This window comes from Carica papaya, chromosome 3 (genome assembly GCF_054855325.1).
Source record: "Carica papaya isolate Zhongbai chromosome 3, ASM5485532v1, whole genome shotgun sequence".
Classification (NCBI taxonomy): Eukaryota; Viridiplantae; Streptophyta; class Magnoliopsida; order Brassicales; family Caricaceae; genus Carica; species Carica papaya.
The window spans coordinates 4,111,750-4,127,597 of NC_142311.1; the positions used below are offsets into that span (position 1 = coordinate 4,111,750).

At 35.1% G+C, this 15,848-nt stretch overlaps 2 protein-coding genes across 3 annotated transcripts; one reads left to right on the forward strand and one right to left on the reverse strand.

Annotated features, from left to right (window-relative positions):
• Positions 1-55: 55 nt before the first annotated feature.
• Positions 56-2,448, reverse strand: PNSB5 (NAD(P)H dehydrogenase 18). 2 transcript variants are annotated; one of them, XM_088215197.1, is made up of 6 exons: positions 2,158-2,448; positions 1,668-2,055; positions 1,512-1,575; positions 966-1,028; positions 674-732; positions 56-549 (listed from the first exon to the last, which is right to left on the reverse strand). In XM_088215197.1, the coding sequence occupies exons 2-6, from the start codon at positions 1,908-1,910 to the stop codon at positions 319-321; spliced, it is 660 nt and encodes a 219-aa protein (XP_088071323.1). In that variant the 5' UTR covers positions 1,911-2,055; positions 2,158-2,448; the 3' UTR covers positions 56-318. The 2 variants fall into 2 exon arrangements, with proteins under 2 accessions (XP_088071323.1, XP_021897180.1); XM_022041488.2 differs by lacking the exon at positions 2,158-2,448 and having other exon boundaries at positions 1,668-2,143.
• A 2,718-nt stretch (positions 2,449-5,166) lies between these two features.
• On the forward strand, positions 5,167-15,509 carry AARE (acylaminoacyl-peptidase-like protein). Its single transcript, XM_088215196.1, has 19 exons — positions 5,167-5,347; positions 6,273-6,448; positions 6,542-6,845; positions 7,059-7,280; positions 7,381-7,599; positions 7,714-7,788; positions 8,322-8,463; positions 8,847-8,998; positions 9,089-9,171; positions 9,260-9,375; positions 9,590-9,668; positions 10,194-10,371; positions 10,599-10,659; positions 10,791-10,913; positions 11,055-11,252; positions 11,801-11,869; positions 14,606-14,682; positions 14,793-15,076; positions 15,304-15,509. Exons 2-18 carry the CDS (start codon positions 6,298-6,300, stop codon positions 14,854-14,856), a joined length of 2,313 nt encoding a protein of 770 aa, XP_088071322.1. The 5' UTR covers positions 5,167-5,347; positions 6,273-6,297; the 3' UTR covers positions 14,857-15,076; positions 15,304-15,509.
• The last annotated feature ends 339 nt before the right edge of the window (positions 15,510-15,848 follow it).

The following is a 15,848-nucleotide window of genomic DNA, read 5'->3' on the forward strand; positions in this document are numbered from 1 at the left end:
AAAAAAAACTATAACTCAGATAATTTTTTTTTTTTTGAAAAAATAAAATAAAAAAGGCCCAAAACTCTGAAGTATCATTCGACAGTAAGTATGTTATCTCATGTGACTTACATTCTCTTAAAAATTAGTATATTTAATTAACTACATAATACTTTCAACTATTGATAATACACAAAAAAAAAAAATACACATTTCATGACTTGATTCTTTATGTTTATAAAAATATGTGAAAATAAACAAATAAAGGTTGGGGACGTCTATATCTAAATATTGATATTGTGTGAATCCACGTGTATTTCTTTTTGGTGAACAAAAATTTTATCTCTTGGTAATATCATCCTTGCTCACGGTAAAATCCCAAAGGTCACCATATTTCTCATTGAAATCCCATATACTCATAGTGTTGTAATCATTTATCAACTTGTCGCGCGCTCCCCTCTCCATATTGTAGATCTGGGGTTCAAAGTTGTGGGGCTTATCGGGTTTGTCCATCTCAATTATGCAAAATATCACTGTAAACAATGCTGCTCCAATGTACAAGTACTCCCCCTAAAACAAGTAAACAAGCTAAATGTTTTTCTCATTTTCATTGTAGTTGGACTAAATTCCACTAACATCCAACAAAAAAATAATATGATTTACAGTAGAAAGAGAAGAAAACAACAGCCTTTACCGGAACATTGAGCAGCATCCCAGCAGCAATTGCTGGAAGGAAAAGCCATGAGATAAGCCCTGCACATACATGAATATGGATAATCACCTAACAAAATATAATTGTAATGTATGTCAAGATACAGATGGATTGACAAACTTCATAAATGTAATAGGTTAATTTCAAATTTATGCCGATTATAAAGTGCGGCAAGCACGAACTCGACTAACAAAAAAAGAAAAGAAAACAAAGCTGAAAACAAAAGGACTCCAATTTATGACACTGATTCAATTTGATGAAAGATGGCTGGTACCTTGAAAACCTGTAGGGGGCTCTACAGCCGCAATATCCTCTGCAATTGCTCCCCAAAATGTTCCTAATGAAATTTTAAGTAGGGATTCAATACTCACCCCGAAAGTGGGTTAGTTCCATATGTTTTACAACATCTATTTTGAGAAAGAAACTGTTAATATATAACTCATAGAGGGCAATCATCCTGTAACAAGAGAGGACGAAGAAATCAAGAGTCTCCTTGATTAGGATCACCAGGATATATAATAATGTTTTCCTAGTTGAAGTATGTGAATCTTTTTTTTTTTTTTTGAAATATAAAGTATGTGCATCTTGATTACAATACCTAGAAATTCAAACAAAAGAAACTGATTTAAAAGAACTATAAGTTTCTCCACCATCAACTCAGAATCAGGTTTATGACATTATACCTTATAGTGTAATTGATTATTAGAAATTGAATGAGAAAAAACTAGACACCTAATTTTAAGCACAAAGACTTATCTTCCATCTCATAAAAGAATCCAACAGCCAGTTCTTGATCAGAGAAAACACCGAGTACAGATACCTTTTTCCTCCTCTCCTTCATGGAATGTATGATGGCCATCATACTCCCCATATTTAAAATCCTCCTGCCACCAGCAATATCAATCACCATAAGTAATGTTCATCAAAATAAATAAATAAATAAATACATAAATGTATTACAAAGAGAGATGCGTACTGAGCTGATGCTGTTAATCTCCCACCGGTCAACGGGGTCTTCGTTGAGATCGGGTTCAATCTCAGACAACCCTGCATATACTCTCTGTAGTCTGCATCTGCCGCTGCTAATTCCGGTCAACCGGAGATGAACAGGCCACTTGTTACTCTGGTCCCAAACCCTAACCCTAGTTTCAGCGAGATATGAGCTGAGTTTGGGCACTGAATTGACCGAGAGAACTGAGGCTGACGAATGTACCGCCATTTCTCTTTTATCTTCCTAGCCTCAATGTTGTAATCTTATACAATTTTACGGTTGATTTTCTTTCCTCTAATCTTATACAGATAAGATATCTATGACGACAAATACTTGCAGTAATATCGACAGACACTGAAAACTTATGACTGACCTATATATAGATAAGATATGTATGATGATAAATATTTGTAGTCACATTCACAGGTACTAACAGAAGCGTTAAAAGTTGAAGTTGAGAGAAGGGAGTTTTTACCTTCATAGGCATTCCATTTCATCTTCTCGATGGCATTCACCTCCCATCGATGCAACCTTCATACACAGTAACACAATTCTCACTAAATTCATCCATTGCTTCTCTCATTTCTTCGATCTAAAACAGTCTGTACTTGTCTAAACAATCTGACACATTCGCCATTAAAGTAGTCGCATCTATTTCCTTCAACCTTCTCGCCTTCCACACCAAACCGTCCTCTTCTCCTCCGCATGTCTCCTTTCTCCTCTGCTTTCAACAAAATCTTCATTTCCTTGGTAAACCAAAAAAAAAAAAGAACAAAAAAGAAAAAGAACTTCAAAAAAGACAAGTTTCTTTTATACAATTTATAGTCTCTCTTAAATTTATTTTATCAAATAATATATATTTTAAACTATTTTAATATAACTAATAAAATAAAGTATTAATACAAATAAAATAATATTTTATTTTACTTTATATAATATATTTAAAAAAATAAAAGTCTATTTAAAATAATATATTTATTTTATATAATAATTCTTACTTAGAGTTGTCATCATTGATTGAAAGAAACAAACGGTCTATTTTTGTTTTTTTAATAACAATGCTCGGTAATCGACTTAAAACATGAAGCACCAAGTTTATCTCCAGAGCGGATAAAGAAATTTTGTTGAATCGGTGGCTCAAGTAATTCTTACTTTTGCATGGGCGTATTCCAAATATCGCTTCTGCTTTGTGGAGAATTGTAGAGGATGATGAACAGCTTCTTGTGGGGTCAGCAAAAAATGGTGAGAGGAATCTGCACTGAAGTCGTGGGATGCGATGTGTGAAAGCAAAGATGAGGATGACATAGGCTTTCGTTGTCTGTATGAATTTAACATAGCTATGCTGGGAAAATAAAGTTGGAGAATCATGACTAACCCAGAATCATTGTTAGTCTGCACGTTTAAAACTATATATTTTTCTATATAAAATTTTTTGACTGCTAGATTAGGATTCAACCCTAATTTCATGTGGAGTCTGATGGTTGCGAAAGATATGTTACAACAAGGTATTCAGTCGATCATTGGGTCAGGACAACAAGTGCAAATATGGAATGATCCATGGCTTCCTAAACTACATGACTATTATGTTCATAGTCAGTGCCTGGAGGGAGGCGAGGACATGTCAGTTTCTAAGCTCTTTAACAAATAGGGGATGAGCTGGAATACGGATATGGTGAGAAAGATATTAATAGAAGAAGAGACTAAACTCCATTAAGTTTTCGGTGTAGGGAGAACAGATATATTTGGTATATATCATCGGATGATAAGTATTTAGTGAAAATATATGTGGAAAATCGATATCCCACCCAAAATAAAGAAGTTTATATGGCCCCTATTGCAAAACTCTTTCCTGGTAAAAATAACACTGAAGATAAGAGGGTTGGAGATAGAAATGGATACCCCAAATACAGCTTGTAGGAAACCAGTCCGCATGTCTTTATGGATTATGAAAAGATAAGAAAATATTGGCATATACTGGGGTGTTAGTGGCCCCATAGTGGATATAAAATAACTTGTTTAGGTGGCTTGAGAATTAGACTAGTATTATGTTTAAATACCAAATATGTGAGCTGTTCTATTTTTCTGGAGACTATGAGTTGAGAGAAAAAAACTCATCTGGTAGAGAAAAGTGTTTGCAGATTATACCATGATCTTTTTGATGAAAAGAGTTTTGTCATAATAGAAGTGTGCCCAAGATATCCGAATGTGAGGTAGTATCCAGAATGAACAATTATACACTGCTGATAGGTGGTTGGCACTGTAACAGGTTTTTGGAAGTACAATGTGGACGACATCAGTTTTAATACAAATGACGAGATTGATTTCGACGCGGTTGCTAAGGACTCATAAGGAAGGTTGGTCACCTTATTCAGAAAATTCCATGGTTACAAGTCCCCCTATCTTGCAGAGCTCCTAAGCTATTGAAATACTCTGAGTTATTTAATCTCCTACTATCCTGGGCCAGGTACTAGTAAAGTTGAATAATTGAAGGTGTATAGAGCGTTAGCGACATGTGAGGGAGACAACTCCGAATATAAATTTTTAGTTAAGGACTGTAGAGTCATTCTTAAATTTTGACCGGATATAAAGTGGTCCTAAATCAAAAGATCATGTAATTAGATCACATACTATTGCTAAAAGAATTTGTTATTTTTTAGATTTTCATTTATAAAAGTCTTTCTTTACACATGTTTCTGTAATGCTCTCCTCTTAATTTGAATAATTTTTTTTAAAAATATATAAATAATTTTAAGCTTTTACAAAAGTTATACTCTATCTTATTTAATAAAAATATTATTATTTTTTATCATTTGGATGAAATTGATAAATTATAAGCTACATATGTACTACATATGTCAATAAATTAATATAATTTATAAGTTTGTATCACCTAAATATTTTAATAATTTATTTAAAAAAATTAATTTATATATTGTTTAATAAATTGAGTAAGTAGACTCCAAATAAGAATATGGTTGTAACACTAATTTACTTAATAATTTTTAATAAATAAATAATTAAACATAATCTCTTCAATAACACAATAACCATAACTTATCTACGAAATTTTTAGAATAAATAAGTTTATTTGAAATATTTATTTATTTTAATGATAAAAGTACATATTTAAAAGAATAATAAAAATTTAAATTATAATTTTTGTTTTAAAAAGTCATAAACAGATCTCAATAAATTGAGATATATATTTAAAATTTCATTAAAAGAATATTAAAATCAGTGATAAAATTATTCTAAACGTCAATTCCCCTGTTTTAAACAAACATTATTTTAATTATTTAACGTAATTTTATTTGTAAATATAAGATACAATCAGTGGTTAAATAATATATTTTTATTTTTATTTTTGTAAGACAGTAACAGAAAGCATAAGATGAGTAGTCGTCCGTTTATTTGCAAGTTGCGAATTAAAAAGATTCACTATTTTTCACTTTTAGATATTTTAAGATTAAAAATTTTATTTAAAAAAAAAAAAAGCGAACCAGATTCGAGGTCGAAATAAAAAATGGCGAGGACGCTACTAATTCAACTCACTTGTTCTCGTCATTTTTTTGGTGAATTTTAGTCATCTGCAGATTCCCTCCTCTGCTTTTCCCTCCTCATCTTTGTCCCACTCTCACTCTGCTCAGACACATTTCTCTATCCAGGTAACTTCCTCTCTGTCTCTACCATATTTTTCCTTTAACTGGTCTTCTAGGTGCTGTAATTGCAGAGAAGACTAGCTTCTTCTGTATGACTGATTTACGGGTATCTTCCATGTAGAGTTTTTGATCACACAGTTCTTTTGGTTCGTCGACGATGTTTTTAATCTCAATATTGTTTTGTTTTGTGGTGATTTATTAGGATGGCTAAAGTGAGAAATCCAATTTGGTTGTGGATTGTAATCGCATATTCAAACTTTCTTTGTTGACCTTCATGTTATCAGTTTTCTTTATTACGGAAATTGCTTATGGCATCCCTAGAATGAGTTAACAATATAAGCATTTTGAAAAGACTATTGGGATTAGAGTGTAGCTAAATGGATAAACAATGCTAATGTTTGAAAACCAACTATTTCTCTCTCTGTGTGTTTATTGGTGAGAATAACAGGAAAAAGAGTGCATACTTGGTAAGCAGAAAGTGCTGAATGGTTCTTTTGTGACAAGGCTACATCATTAACTGAGTAGTCAAAATTCTTTGATGCTTCAGCCTATTTGAGGGAATATTATAGTAAACATATAGCTGTTTTTATTGACAAGGAAATGAGAAATCTTATCTTACCAATTATGGGAATCAACCTTTATTCGATTTAATTGCTTGTCATTTTTATTTTGTCTTGCACAAAACCTCAATGCCCTCTGTGCTGTACCTATACTTCATTATTGTTAATCTATTATGCAGCTTCAAAAATCTTATTTATTGTCTTTATTTTCTTAAGCTTTCAAATGTTGGTGGTCTATGACATTGTCATGCAATCAGCAATCATGATAAGATAATATTTGTGTTTATTATTGAGCATTGTTTTTTCTAGCATTTCTGCTCTTATGCTGTTGGTCTTTTGTTTTATGTTGATTCTGTATTCTATTATTGTAGCAAAAATCCGTCAACTGTTTTTGCTATGGATACTTCTGGGGCCGGTGAATTGAAGGACTTGAAACCAGAGTTTGACTCAACAACTGAAGAGGAATATGCTTCCCAGTCTAAGTTACTTCAGGAGTTTGTTGGGATCTCCAGCATTGACAAGGCATGGATTTTCAAGTCTGATAGTGGTATGGAGTCCTACAATGGTAATTTTTTTGTTTTTCTAACATTTAACTTTTCTCTTGTTTCTAAGCCAGAATTTTTTAAAACTATTCCTGCAGGCTCCCAGGCAATGTTTTCTATTAGTCAACCAAATCTCTTAGCAAACAAAAGGAGAAAATTTATGTTATCCAGTAACATCTCAAAAGAAAGTAGTGGTTCTGTAAATTTTCAATGGGCTCCATTCCCTGTTGAGATGACTGGTATCTCGGCTATCATTCCATCTCCATCAGGTTCAAAGCTTCTTGTAGTTCGAAATCCTGAAAATGAATCTCCCACCCAATTTGAAATATGGGGTCCATCTCAGTTGGAGAAAGAGTTCCTGATCCCTCACTCTGTTCATGGCTCAGTATATGTTGATGGATGGTATCTAATTATTTTTTGAGCAATTTTTTCCTAATACCAACTTAAGGGACATATTTTGGTTTGATAACATAAGTTTTTATTCAAATGCAAGATAACTTCTTGTATGTTTGTGGTGGCAACAGCTATGAACATGGTTCTTGTTATAGATCAGCATGCCATCATATACTATTATCGCTGGACATCTAAGAGTTGAAAACTCTCTTGATGGTTTAGGTTTGAGGGGATTTCCTGGAATTGTGATGAAAGTTTTGTTGCTTATGTTGCTGAGGAACCATCTTCATCAAGGCCCACGTTTAACAGTCTTGGTTATAACAAAGTAGGCTCAACAGATAAAGACTGTGGTAGCTGGAAAGGTCGAGGTGATTGGGAGGAGGAGTGGGGGGAAGCCTATGCGGGAAAAAGGAAGCCTGCATTATTTATCATCAGGATTGACAGGTCTGCCATTACTTCCTCTTGTTTAATAAAAGACACTGATTATGAGATGACTTAGTTTAATTTTGGTTAGATGAAATTTGAACTGCCCCATGTTTTACAGTGGAGAGGTACGAGCTGTTGAAGGAATTCCAAAGTCCTTGAGTGTTGGTCAGGTTGTATGGGCCCCATCCATGGAAAGCTCAGATCAATATTTGGTTTTTGTTGCCTGGTCAGCAGATAAAAGAAAGCTTGGCATAAAATACTGCTACAACAGGCCTTGTACATTATATGCTATTTTGGCTCCACTTCATAAATCAGGAGTAAAAGAACTTGAACTCAAGTGGGTTACTGGTTTGCTAACATTCTCCTGTATTTTCTTTTCATACTTCTGCACTTAGGAATTGATTTTGCTAAGAAATAGTTAATGTATAATTTTCTTTCTGTGACGTTTCAGAGATGATTCAATTGAAGAATTCTCTCTTCTCAATCTGACAAAAAGCTTAAGTAGTGCCTTCTTTCCTCAGTTCAGGTATATCAACTCATTTCAGTTGACTGAAGTGCTCATTTAGGTATCTTCCGTACCTATTTCCATTTTCTAGCATTTGAGTCTCATGTGTTTCTTTCATTTTGACTTTTAAATGAATATCTAGGTAAACGAGGAGTCTTAGCAACTCATTATAAATGCATTGGCCTTCTTATTGCCTTATTATGCATCTAAATTTTACGGCGAAAAAATTTTAATTTTTTTCTTCTGTGGAAGTTTCAATTTGCACGTGTGCATGGGAGCTCCAAAGGCTGCAAGTTACTTTCCCTGATTTATGTTTAGTTTATATTTGTCTTACTATAGTTCTGTTCCCTTGATTACCTGAATGTCAGTGTTTTCACTTTCCCGTATCTTCGGTAACCTGTTAACACTCAGAGCTGGACACATCAGGAGTCTATAAAATATAAAAATATGACTTGAATTGTTGCATATATTGGTTGCCTGTGAACCTCTAGCTAACAAGTATTCATTCTTGGGTCCTGCTGATCATATGTGAACTGTGTTTTTTCTTTCATCAGCCCAGATGGAAAGTTACTTGTTTTTTTATCTGCAAAAAGCTCTGTGGATTCTGGGGCACACTCTTCAACTAATTCACTTCACAGAATCAATTGGCTGACCACCCATGGAAAGCTGTCCCCATCTGAAAATATTGTTGATGTGGTAGGCTATCATTCTTTATGTGTTCATTCTGTGCACAATGAACCCTGTTGTTGAAATTATTCATTTGTATGGATCTAAGCTATGAAAGATAAATTTCTTTCTCTGCATGAAAACATGTATGCAATAATGCTAACTTGCATAACCTTGCATTTTTCAAGTTCTTAGAAGATTCAGGATTTAAAGTTTGGTATTTGTTTTGGTTATCTCCATGTCATATTCCTATCCACCCTATCTAAAGACAATATTTTTCTCAGTTTACTGCACTAGTGATGATAAAGTTGATAATTTCCATTATTCACATACATCGTTTGTCCCTGTAGTTATGTTAGTGCCATGTCTTATTTGTAGCTAACATATTATTTTCTTTGATATGATATTTGTAGATTTCAGTTGTGAATTATGCTGAGGATGGTTGTTTTCCGGGGCTTTACTGTTCGGACTTTCTATCTAATCCCTGGCTCTCTGATGGATCTACTATGATTTTGTCTTCTGTCTGGGGTAGCAAGCGAGTAATACTTTCAGTTAATGTGCTGAGGTGACTGTCTCTGGATACAAGGTTTCATTTACTGTGTACAATGCTTCAATTAAAATTGTGATTAACTGATGGTTGATTATCAAATTGCAGCGGTGAAGTGAAACGTATTAGCCCTATTGATTCAGATTTTTCATGGGATATCCTTACGTTGGATGGGGACAACATTATTGCCGGTGACATTAAATACTCATCTTTATCACTTTTCTGAGTCTACATTTCAAAAAACTGAAATGAAAACTTCTTGGTTTTTCTTGTCTGAAGTCTCTAGCAGTCCCGTAGATGTTCCTCAAATCAAGTATGGGTATCTTGAATTGGCAAAAAGTGCCTCATGGACTTGGTTGAATGTCTCGAGCCCCATATTTAGATGCTCTGAGAAGGTTTATTTTGCTTCATTTTGTTTTTATAATCTGAACTGTTTCATTATAATTTGGTTCACTGGTTGTACGTTGGGCCTAAGGGGCCATGAACCTGGTCTTCCAGGATTCAGGTTGTAACTAAGTTGTCAAGATAAAAAACAAAACAGAAACAAGGATGAATTGTTTTATAAATATTTAGATTATACACTAAATGCTTTCACTTTCTTTGCCACAGGTTGCATCCTTGGTTTTGTCTCTTCAGTTCAGTATTCTGAAGATTCCAATCAAGGATGTTTCTGGTTTTCTAACAGAAGGTATTCTATCTTTCATTTATTCTATAGCAGACCTAGTTATCCCACTGTTATTACAACTAATAGAGTAATATTCTTAAATATAAATCACAATAATGTTTAAGAGCCTATATCTGATAAGGCTAAAAAATTTCTATATTATCCTAATGGTGGTCTGATGGCCTTTTTTTTAGTTTTAACAGAGTTTTTGGCTAGTAATTAGTTGAAATTTTTAGATTATGTTGCTACCTCTTCTGAAGAGAATGTCAAGAATTTTTTTTTTTTGAAAAAAAAATTGGAGAAATCTCCTAAAGTTTCTCTTGTGGATCTAACAGCAAGTTGAATGTTATGGGAAACTTTCGATGGTGAAACAAAGATGATGTATAGTCATGGTCAAGTTCTCTCGATTATTGTATTGACGTCTTCTCTTAACTGATTGGTCTTTGTTCTCTTTTTGGACATGCACACCAGTACCAAGTGTAATCATTAGTTTCTTTTGTGCCAAAGAGATGATTGATTCTGATAGCCTCTGCATGATATTCGTTTCAGGTGCTACGAAGCCTTTTGAAGCTCTATTTGTGTCTTCCAATACTAAGAAGAGGGATGCATGTGATCCACTTATTGTGGTTCTTCATGGAGGCCCTCATTCTGTTTCATTGACAACCTTTTCAAAGTCTTTAGCATTTCTTGCTTCTATTGGTAACAGTTTGTTGATAGTCAATTATAGGTGAGAGAAACTTTACCTGTGTTGCTTTTCGTTGTATTTAGGGTAGTATTATTTACCTTCTAAAATATCTTATTATGACGACCACAAAAACAGAAAGAATGGGAGCATCTTATGATTGCTTCAACTTTCATAATTATGGTGTTAAAATTATTTCTATTAAGCGTCAGTAATTTTCCCACTTTAACATACTGAATGGTCCAAGATTCTAAGATGGATATTGGTGACAGAGGTTCGTTGGGGTTCGGCGAGGAAGCATTGCAATCTCTTCCTGGGAAAGTTGGATCCCAGGTGTCTGTTATTTGTTTTGCATACTTGATTGTTAATTTTTTTCAGAAGAAAACAGTTGACTTTCATATTTTAATTCTTAAACAATTAAGGTTTTCATGCAGACACTACATTCTAAGCTTTACTTTTTGCAGGATGTCAATGATGTGCTCACAGCTATAGATCATGTTATCAACATGGGACTTGCTGACCCATCTAAAATCACTGTGCTTGGTGGTTCTCATGGTGGCTTTTTGACCTCCCATTTGATTGGTCAGGTGGGATTGCTTTTTAACATGATCACACTATACCACCCCGCTGTAGTGAAATACCTTTTATCGATTGGATGCTGTGATTTGTAATAATACATGGATATTGGCTCAAGGAATGAAAGACCTGAATTTTACAAATTTATGCAGGCACCAGATAAATTTGTTGCTGCGGCTGTGAGGAATCCTGTTTGTAACATTGCATCAATGGTCGGTACAACAGATATTCCTGATTGGTGTTATTTTGAAGCCTATGGCACTAAGGGGAAAAGTATCTATACAGAAGCACCCTCAGCTGAGCACCTGAGTCACTTTTTCAGCATGTCTCCTATAGCACACCTTTCAAAGGTATGCTTACTGAAAATAGTTTCATTTCTGTATTAGGACTTAAGTGTTTCCTAAAAGAAGCACAACAGAATGGTAAAACAGTGGGTGCCTCGATATGTTCAAGAGCAAGTCGAACTCAGTGCAATAGAAAATCTTCTTCCACAGCTGTGTCAGCATTATTGGCATGGACAATATGATCCTGTGACCAGGCTCGTTTAAGCACTAATGGATGAGTGCACCTTATGCCTTTGTATGCGGTGCTAAAGCCACTGACGAACTGTATACTATGCTTTGTCACTTACAGGCTGGCTGAGATTCTGGATGATTCCAGAATAGAAAATTTAAATAAAATAGACCTTGTTGTCCAATTTAATACTGCAGCTAATGGAACATGAACCCCATTCTTATGACTTGACTCTATAATATTTGTTTTACAATCTCCAGCAGGAAACTTAGAACTAAAAGTTCTCTGCTGTCTTAAGAATAATTCACATTGAATCATTTCTATTAAGACAGTTGGTTAGTTAACAGTACCTAGTAGTAATTACTGATATATATAATTTTTGCAGGTTAAAACACCAACTTTGTTTCTTTTAGGTGCTCAAGATCTCCGGGTTCCAGTTTCTAATGGCTTGCAAGTAAGTTATTCTGTTTCCCATTAGAAAATGATATAACGAATTGGAGTAAATGATCATAGTTACGAATTACATTTAAGACTTCTAATTGTTTGTTTATATGCATATGACCTTCTGAATTTAGCCAGCACCCTAAGGTCTTTCCTAAGATGTAAAATGGAAAGTTAAGAACCAGCAATTCACTATCTAATGATAATTTTTGTCAGTTGATATGGAATGGTGTTTCACTGAGGATGAAATCCTGGAGGATTTACGGTCGTGTAGGAGGGATAAGGCTACGGGCCTGGATGGTTTCAACATGGGGTTTCTGCAGAAATTTTGAGAAGTGATTAAGAATGATGTGGTGGAGGTCTTCAATGATTTTCATAAGTCTGGCAGATTTATTAGATCCCTTAACTCAACTTTCATTGTTTTGATGGTAAAAGTGAGTGGGGCCTCAAACATAAGGACTTTAGACCTATTAGCCTTGTTGGGTGTGTCTATAAATTAATTGCCAAAGTCCTTACTAGGAGAATGACTAAGGTACCATATTTGGTCATTAGGGAGTGCCAACATGCTTTCATGGATGGGAGGCAGATCCTATACGCTGCTTTGATTGCAAATGAAGTGGTTGATGAAATTATCAACAAGAAAAGAGATGGGGTAATTTGTAAGTTAGATATGCAAAAAGTGTACGATCGTGTTAATTGGAACTTTGTGGATTTCATGTTGAATAAGCTGGGTTTCGGTAAGAAGTGGAGGAAATGGGTGAAATGGTGTATCTCTACAACTTCCTTTGCGGTGTTGGTTAATAGGGGCCCCTCATCCTTTGTCAAGGCCTTCAGAGGTTTTAGGCAAGGAGATCCGGTGGATCCATTGTCTCCCCATCTATTCATCGTGGCAATGGAGGCATTGAATAGAATGTTAATAAAAGCCAGAAATTTGAGTCTGTTTAAGGGTTTGCAGGTCGGTAGGGCTGATAGAATGGAGGAGCTAACTCACCTTTGCTTTGCCGATGTTGTGCTGCTGTTTTGTGTACCTAATAGGGAAGCTTTGCTTAGCTTGAGGTGTGTTTTGATGGGCTTCCAGGCGATCTCGAGGTTGAGCATTAACATCTCAAAATCGGAGTTGGTGCAGCTTGGGATGAGAGGGATCAACAGACCCTTGCTAGGCTCATGGGCTGGGGGAGTACTTCTTTAGCTATTAAGTATCTTGGGATACCTCTGGGTGCAAATTACAAAGAGTTAATTACTCGGGAGCCGGTGGTGAATAGGGTGGAGAAGAGGTTTTGGGGCTGGAAGAGAAGGTTATTATCTAAAGGGGAGAGATTGACACTTATAAAGTGCACCTTGAGTAATCTTCGCATTTATTACCTATCCCTTCTCGCTATACCTACAAGTGTTGCGGAAAAGCTGGAAAGTCTTCAAAACAGGTTCCTTTGGGGTGATACGGTTGAGCATAAAAGATACCACCTGGTTGCTTGGAATGAACTCAAAAAATGGGTCCAATGTGGGGGTTTGGCTATAAGATCTCTGGTGGATATGAATAAAGTTTTACAAGGGAAGTGGCTGTGCCGATTCATCATGGAGGAGTGTGCTTTTTGGTATAGATTAATTACTGCTAAGTTTGGGGTTGAGGAGAAGGGCTGGTACACTGGTGGTGCTTTGAGATCACATGGCAGGAGCTTGTGGAAGAAGATTAGTGATGGAAAGGGAAATTCTCGAAATACGTTAAGTGGTTTACGGGTAGAGGCAACAGAATTTACTTCTGGAATGATGAATGGCTGGGTGGTGGTCCTTTGATGCACCAATACCCACTGATTTACGCTATTGCTATGGACAGGGAGGCTCTGATTTGTGATTGCTTCAGTGGGACTTATGGGGATGTTGGAAACTGGTATGTGGTGGTCTCAAGGAATCTCAATGACTGGGAGATTGACGAGTATGCGAGGCTGATTGGCACCATTTCCAAATTATCATTGAATGATGCTGATGACATACCCTTATATGGAACGCTAAGGTTCCTCCCAGGGTGACTTTTTTTGTATGGGAGGCGTCCAGGGGCTGTATACTCACCATTGATAAATTAAGGAGAAGGGGTCAGGTTCTGGTTAATGGGTGTTATATGTTTTTGAGTGCAGAAGAGAGCTGTAATCATCTGTTGCTGTAGTGTCTGTTGTGTATGAATTGTGGGTCCTGGTGTACAAGGCTCTGGGGATAAGCTGGGTCATGGCCGGTTCTGTGAAAGAGGAGCTGTGGGTGTGGGGTTTTTTGAAAAATAGATGCCTGTTTGCTGATGTTATCCCACTATCCATTTTGTGGACTGCTTGAAATGAGAGGAATAAAGGAGCTTTTTTGAGGGGGTTAAGGCAGTAAAGGGTTTTGATGTTCTTAAGAACAGGTGGTTTAGGACCCTAGAGTTTTTGTCGCTGGGTCACTCTTCAAATACCAGAGAGGATTTTCTTAGCCTCATGACAATTGAGTTGTAAATTTTTTTAAATGGGTGGCATTCCCTTGATGCCTTTAGTAACACAATTTTGTCTTTTATCTAAAAAAAAATTGTCAGTGTTGAGCTTATCAGATCAGTATTCTTTAAGGGGATGATCTATGGTTGAGGTTTTTGTTTTTGATGTTATTTTTTAAAATAAAACTATATTTTGTTTTAGATTTTATTTAGTTATATTTGTTTTCTTAAAGTTTTAACCGTCAAAATTAGTATTGTAAGGTCACTTGTCTGATATAGAGATTTGAAATTTTACAGTATCTACGGGCATTGAAGGAGAAAGGGGTTGAGGTAAAAGCTATTGTATTTCCTAACGACATTCATGGAATCGACAGGTAAACATGTGCAAGTTGGCCCTGTATGCAATTAATGTTAAACTTATGTGCAAGTCAAAGCTTAAGCTAACATTTTATGTTGATATTTGATGCATGCCTATTTTCTGCAGACCACAATCTGATTTTGAAGGCTTTCTCAATATTGGAGTATGGTTCAGGAAGTACTGTCAATGAGTTGCTTTGTGGAGTGGGAGTAGAGCTCTAACCCTTGAAGTTGATGATCCTCATCATTCGTGGTGACATGAAGAAGTCCACCTGCAGTTAAATGTTTCATCCTAATCTTGGTGAAGCGCTGGTTCTCTGCTCCCATCTCAAGTATCTCGATCAATCATACTTCATACTTTGAACCTTCAGGTCTTGACTCTCATCACAGATCAACTTTAGGGTAATAAAGGTGAGATGAAATAAATCCAAGTAATAGATTTTTCTCCTGAAGTAAATTCATGTGCTAGTATATTATATTTTAACATGCTGAAGATTGAAATATTCAGATATCTTCTTCAGTAACCAATAATCTAATTATAATATTTAGTACTAAAAAAAATAGGTACAAAATTTATTTAATAAATCTATCAAACAGTACATATGTACACTGAAAATTCAAAACCATTTTAAATGCAGGGGATTCCCCGTGCGATCGCCAAACAGCCAGCGAAGCAAGAGCCATGGCCACAAAATAAAAAAATAAATCGTTGACTGAAACTCTCCTGGTTGACTGCTAAATTGCCAGGATAATTAAATTGGGATGTAAACTTTCTAGCTTTTATGAATTGTATTAAATTGGTGTTTGATAATTAACTTGAATTAATGAGAACTTATATTTTTAACATGCTCTAATCATTAGGAGATAAAAGGGTGGTAATAAAACGACGCCGGAGTGTCACAATTAAGACAGTTGAGTTTATAAAGGTAGATATATGCTTCAGTTAGAATTGATGTGAGCCTTTAAATTTAATATATATCAAAGTATATATATATATATTAAAAAAAAATAGAAGTTATTGATTAATTTACATTAGTATATTAAAATTTCTATTTCTTTTTTTAAAAAGACTTGATTAAATTTACTAAAATACAATGTTTCTTTCTTTAAATAACCCTAAAAAATTTACCAGACAAATTAGACCAGTGACGGTCAGTAGGATCTGAACATTCCCTTCTTTCCT